We start from the raw sequence: 6,000 nt of genomic DNA, 5'->3' as shown, positions 1-6,000 counted from the left end.
AAACCCAAGCACAGAGACACTCCCCGCATCTGTTTTTCCACAGAATACAATGCCAGAGCAAACCAAATCAAACATATCGTCCTCAAACACTGGGAGATTCTGAAAAGTGATCCTTCTCTTAAAGAGATTGTTGCCGATCCTCCACTCATCACTTTCAGACGTGCTTAGTGCTTAGTCTGATATCCCTACATCAGCTCCTCTGTCCTGACTCCCCACTCAGTCTATTGGATTTTACCGTTGCGGCCACTGCACACACTGCTCAAACTCCTCGGATACTAAGGAGTTCACACACCCACGCACGGCCAAAAAGTTTAAAATAAACTATTTTATCAACTGTAGCAGACAGTACACATGTTGTATATATGCTCAAATGTCCGTGCGGTTTGGTGTATGTGGTACAAACCAAGCGCACCCTCAAGACTAGAATAGCCGAACACAAGACGGCCATTCGAACCAAGAACTCCGACTATGCAATGGCACGTCACTATGACCAGGCCAACCATGGATCCGTGGCTTCCCTTAAATTCTGGGGCATAGAAAAAATCCCCCCTCCACCAAGAGGGGGTGATATTGTCAATAAACTCCTCCGTAGAGAAACATTTTTGCTCCACACACTGAACACTGTTGAGCCTTTTGGTCTTAATGAAGATAACAGTCTATCCTGTTTCCTGTGTTGGTTCTGTGGTCTCCCTATTGCTGTGTTATTTCTCCATATGTATTGTTTTTTAATCATGTTTTGCACTCCTCTTTTCTTGGAGTAAGTCATGTGACATGTTTTGCACTCCTCTCCTCCTGGAGTAGGCTATGTGGTAACTTTTCATTGGCTGTGTGTAGATGATGTAATAACCATGCCCCACCAATGAGAGACCTGCTTCATTCTGTGGTGGGAGTACTTAAACCAGTCATTTGCACTACACCCTGTTTGACTCTGAAGAAGACACCTGTGTGTGTCGAAACGTCAGTCTTTGTTTGCACCTATTAAATTGCCTAACTTTGACCGTGTGCTCCAGATCCTTTTGTTTCACTAGTTTAACTCAGTCCCCTTGTCTGAGAGGCATTATCAGCTGAAGCGCGTTTTTTCTCTCTTTGTTTTACCTGCCTGTCTATCTTACTGAGAGAGAGATAGAAAGAGAGCGAGCGAGAGAGAGAGATAGAGAGAGACCTGTTACTCATCGTGATGGCTGTCAGTCTTGAAGCAGCATGTAGCCTGAGGCTGAGGTAAGCAGCATGTGTGTAAAGCAGGCATGCAGAAGCAGGTATGCTTCCTCTGATACACGTGCAATCACCAGCCTGCACACACAGGGTCACAGCCTGAGTCAGACTGATCATGTCTAATATACCCTGTTTATTGTTATTTTAATGTGAAAAAAGCTGCATAATTTGTAGCTTCAATGGAATTGAGGAAGGTTTGTTTTTTTGTTTTGTTTTTTAATCAAGCTTCTGTATCTACATAAGCGAACAGAATATTCTCAATATTACAGAGGAAATTGAGGTTATGCAGATTGCAAAAGCCAGCAGTAAGTGGGACCCCTTGTATATGTTTCTCAGTATCCTGGATAACATTGTTATATCCCAGTTATCTTATTCAGGTTTCTCATAATTGAGATAACCAGTGCATGCTAACAAGCGTTCAAAAGCTATTAGGCTGAATTAGAAAAACAACAACAAAAACAGCCTAGTGAACTCAACAATGCTGAATACTAATGTAATGCACCAATACCTCCTGTCCTCATTTGACACTGGCAGCGTCTGGCTAATTACCTGATGAGTTGGTGTGATTCTTCTCTTGCAGGTATACAACCTCAACAGAGACAGCCAGGCTGAAGGCAGTAAGTCACTTTAATTGGCTTTCATTAAAGGTTTATTTACATATTCATTATCAGTATTATCTGCCTTTTTACATCATTTGAATTTGTGCATTTACTCATCATCATTCAAACTCTCTCTCCCTCTATCTCTCTATCTCTCTCTCTCTCTCTCTCTCTATATATATATATATATATATATATGTGTGTGTGTGTGTGTGTGAGAGAGAGAGAGAGAGAGTTCAATATCATCAGCCAAAGCTCTGTACTTGTCCTATAGATCATTTAGTAATAGTAGGTTATCACTATTTTTTAAATAGTTTAAAATGTATTTTTTTCTTATTTTCCTCCTCACCTCTGTCTTCCCATGGCCTCTCCCACTCTCTGCATCAGTGGCACAGCTGGATGTGGTCGGCTTCAACGTGGTCAAGAAATTAATCTATGCATTGGAGACCCGAGGTACTGTGTTAACTCTATCCTGCTTCATCAGCATCGCACACTACAGTTCAGATCTTTACTGCCGATTGTCCCACCACCACAGCCTGTCTGTCTGTCTGTCTGTCTCTGTCTGAACAGTATGTATGTATGTCAGTCTCTGTCTCCGTCAGTCTCTCTGTCTGTCTGTCCGTCCGTCCGTCTGACTCTGTCTGTCTGTTTGTCTGTCTCTGTCTGTTTGTCTGTCTCTGTCTGAACAGTATGTCTGTCTGTCTGTCTGTCTGTTTGTCTGTCCGTCCATCCGTCTGCCTGTCTGAACAGTATGTCTGTCTGTCAGTCTCTCTCTCTGTCCGTCTGTCTGTCTGACTATGTCTGTCTGTTTGTCTCTGTCTGTTTGTCTGTCTGTCTGTCTCTGTCTGAACAGTATGTCTGTCTGTCTGACTCTATCTGTCTGTCTGTCCGTCCGTCCGTCCGTCCGTCCGTCTGTCTGTCAGTCTCATTACATTACATTACATTACGTCATTTGGCAGACGCTTTTATCCAAAGCGACTTACAATAACACATTTTTGTCAGCAATAGAGCAATCAACTAGGCAACACAGTCTATGACAACTACAACTTCTGAAGGAACAGTGGTACAAGTTTAGTTCAGGTTAGTTTTTTTTTTTTTTTTAAGAGAGAAAGAAGTTAGTTCAAGAAGGGCCCAGATGGAGCCTGAAAAGGTGTGTCTTTAGTCTTTTCCGAAAGATCGGCAGTGATTCGGCCGTCCTGACCGAAGGTGGAAGCTCGTTCCACCATTGAGGTGCCAGGGACGAGAAGAGTCGCGAACGGGATGAGCGACTTTTGAGCCCCCGTAGTGGAGGAGGGGCGAGGCGTCCTGCACTGGTGGAGGATCGGAGGGAACGGTGAGAGATTTGGAGCCTGACCATAGATTGTAAGTACAGGGGGGCTGTCAGGTGTACTGCCCTGTAGGCCAGAACCAGTGTTTTGAATTGAATGCGTGCCGAGATGGGAAGCCAGTGAAGGTCCCGGAAGAGGGGAGTGACCTGAGAGAATTTGGGTTGGTTGAATACCAGACGGGCTGCAGCGTTCTGAATGAGCTGAAGCGGTCGGATGGCTGCAGCAGGTAGCCCAGCCAGAAGAACATTGCAGTAGTCCAGGCGAGAGATGACCAGTGCCTGGACCAGGAGTTGTGTTGCTTCCCTTGTGAGAAACGGATGGATTTTGCGGATGTTGTACAGGGAGAACCTACAGGAGCGGGCAGTTGCTGCGATATAAGCTGAGTTGGACAACTGATTGTCAAGGATCACTCCAAGGTTCTTAGCTGTTTGAGAGGGAAACACAGTAGTGTTGTCAATGGATATGGAGAGATCGGTGAGGGGACAGTCTTTCCCGGGGAGGAAGAGTAGCTCTGTCTTACCAAGATTCAGCTTGAGATGGTGGGCAGACATCCAAGCACCAATGTCTTTGAGGCATGCAGCGATATGTGCCTCGATTTGGGTGTCTGAGTGGGGGAAAGAGAGGTAGAGCAAGACCAAGATATCTGATATAGAGAAGGAATAGCAAGGGGCCCAGGACTGAGCCCTCGGGCACACCTGTGCTAAGAGTACAGGATATGGATAGGGATCCTCGCCATAGAACCTGGTATGAGCGGTTAGAGAGATAGGAGGCAAACCAGGAGAGTGCAGATCCTGAGATGCCTAGATCAGAGAGAGTAGAGAGAAGAATCTGGTGATTCACTGTATCAAAAGCTGCAGACAAGTCAAGGAGGACAAGGACAGAGGAGAGGGATGAGGCCTTAGCAGTGTGAAGGGCCTCAGTGACTGAAAGGAGAGCCGTCTCAGTAGAGTGAGAAGCCTTGAAGCTTGATTGTAGAGGATCCAGTAGGTCATTCTGGGAGAGATAGAGAGACAGTTGTTCAGAAGCAGCCCGTTCAAGGGTTTTGGAAATGAATGAGAGAAGAGAGACAGGTCGGTAGTTCTGGATCGCAGTAAAGTCAAGGGAGGGTTTCTTAAGGAGTGGCTTGACTCTAGCAGTCTTTAGAGGAGCTGGCACAAGACCAGAGGATAGAGAGGAGTTGATAAGGGTAGTGAGGAAGGGAGATATATCAGTGGAGATGGATTGGAGAAGAGAGGAAGGGATAGGATCAAGGGGGCAGGAGGTGGCACGGTTAGACATGACAAGCTTAAGGACCTCTTCGGGGGAGAGGGGAGAGAAGGAGGTAAGTCCTGTAGCAGGGGTCAGAGAGTTGGAGTCGGGAGTGTTGCAGCTATTGACTGGAGGGGGAAGGAAGAGCTGATGTCATCTACCTTCTTAGCAAAGAAGGTTACAAAATCATCAGCAGAGAGGGAGGATGGTGGGGGAGGTGAGGGAGGGTTGAGGAGAGAGAAGGTGGAAAATAGTTTGCTGGGGTTTGAGACAGAGGACTGGATTTCAGAAATGAAGAAGGAGGTTTTTGCTGTTGAAACAGCAGATGTAAAGTTAGAGTGGATAAGGTGGTAAGCAGAGAGATCGCTGGGGTTCTGAGTTTTTCTCCATTTCCTCTCAGCTGCCTGAAGCTCTGTTCGATGAGTTTGCAGAGATTCAGACAACCAAGGAGCAGGGGGAGAGGACCGAGGAGGTTTCGAGGTGAGAGGGCAGAGAGAGTCAAGAGCAGAGGAGAGAGAGGATAAAAGAGTAGTGGAAGCCTCCTGAGTGGATAGGAGAGAGAACTGCTCAGCTGAAGGGAGCAGGGACAGGACAGCCGAGGAGAGGGCTGTCGGTGAGAGAGATTTTGATGATGGTGATAGTGTGAGTGGGAGCTGGGAGGGAGTTGGGGAGGGAGATGGCAAGAGAAAAGGTTATAAAGTGATGATCAGATACAGGGAGAGGAGTGACAGTGAGGTTGGAAGTGCAGCAGGATCGGGTGAAGACCAGGTCAAGCAGGTTCCCTGCCTTATGAGTGGGTGGAGATAGAGAGAGGGAGAGATCGAAGGATGAGAAGAAGTTAAGGAAGAGGGGGGATTGCAGGGTTACCGCCTGTATGTTGAAGTCCCCCAGAAGGATGAGTGGAGTGCCATCCTCAGGAAAGACGGAGAGGAGGGTGTCCATTTCATCAAGGAAGTTACCAAGTGGACCAGGCGGGCGGTAGATCACCACAATGTTGAGCTTGACAGGTAGGGAAACAGCAACTGCATGGGACTCAAAAGAGGATATAGAGAGATGAGAGAGATGAGTGACCGTGTAGGTCCATTTTGGTGAAATGAGGAGTCCCTCTCCGCATCCGTGCAGCTCAGACTCTGGACACTTTCAAATCCCACTTGAAGACCCACCTTTTTGAACTAGCCTTTAAATAAAGCCCTCAGCCACCTTTTTTGTCTTTTAACTCTTCTACTTATTTTATTATACTTTTAACGCTTTTATATAGCGTATATCATTCGCCTATGCCTTCTTGCACTTTTGTAAAGCACTTTGGTTGCGGCTCAGCCGCTTGTAAATGCGCTATATAAATAAAATTGACTTGACTTGACTTGACTTGACTTGACCAGTGCCTCCACCACGCCCAGAGGCTCTGGGGGTTTGGGAGAACGAGTAAGCCACAGAGAGTGCGGCTGGAGTAGCAGTATTCTCAGGTATGATCCAGGTCTCAGTGAGAGCTAAAAAGTGGAGGGATTGAGATAGAGCATGAGCTGAGATGGTCTCAGTTTTCTTAACAGCTGACTGACAGTTCCAGAGTCCTGCAGTAATAGTAAAGGGAATACTTGTGCGTTTTGGGTAGGAAA

General features: G+C 46.5%; 1 protein-coding gene across 1 annotated transcript in view; it reads left to right on the top strand.

Annotated features, from left to right (window-relative positions):
* LOC310785637 (rho GTPase-activating protein 26-like) overlaps positions 1-6,000 on the top strand; it is a gene marked incomplete at its 5' end in the record, with an annotated part of 276,223 nt that overhangs the window by 168,502 nt on the left and 101,721 nt on the right. The window contains 2 exons of the mRNA XM_083646781.1: positions 1,793-1,829; positions 2,199-2,264. Coding sequence (XP_083502907.1) covers positions 1,793-1,829; positions 2,199-2,264 — 103 coding nt within the window. The remainder of the gene's footprint in view (positions 1-1,792; positions 1,830-2,198; positions 2,265-6,000) is intronic.

The sequence above is a fragment of the Poromitra crassiceps genome (genome assembly GCF_964638095.1).
Source record: "Poromitra crassiceps genome assembly, chromosome: 1".
In the NCBI taxonomy this organism is placed as follows: Eukaryota; Metazoa; Chordata; class Actinopteri; order Beryciformes; family Melamphaidae; genus Poromitra; species Poromitra crassiceps.
This window is presented reverse-complemented; position numbering and strand designations above follow the sequence as displayed.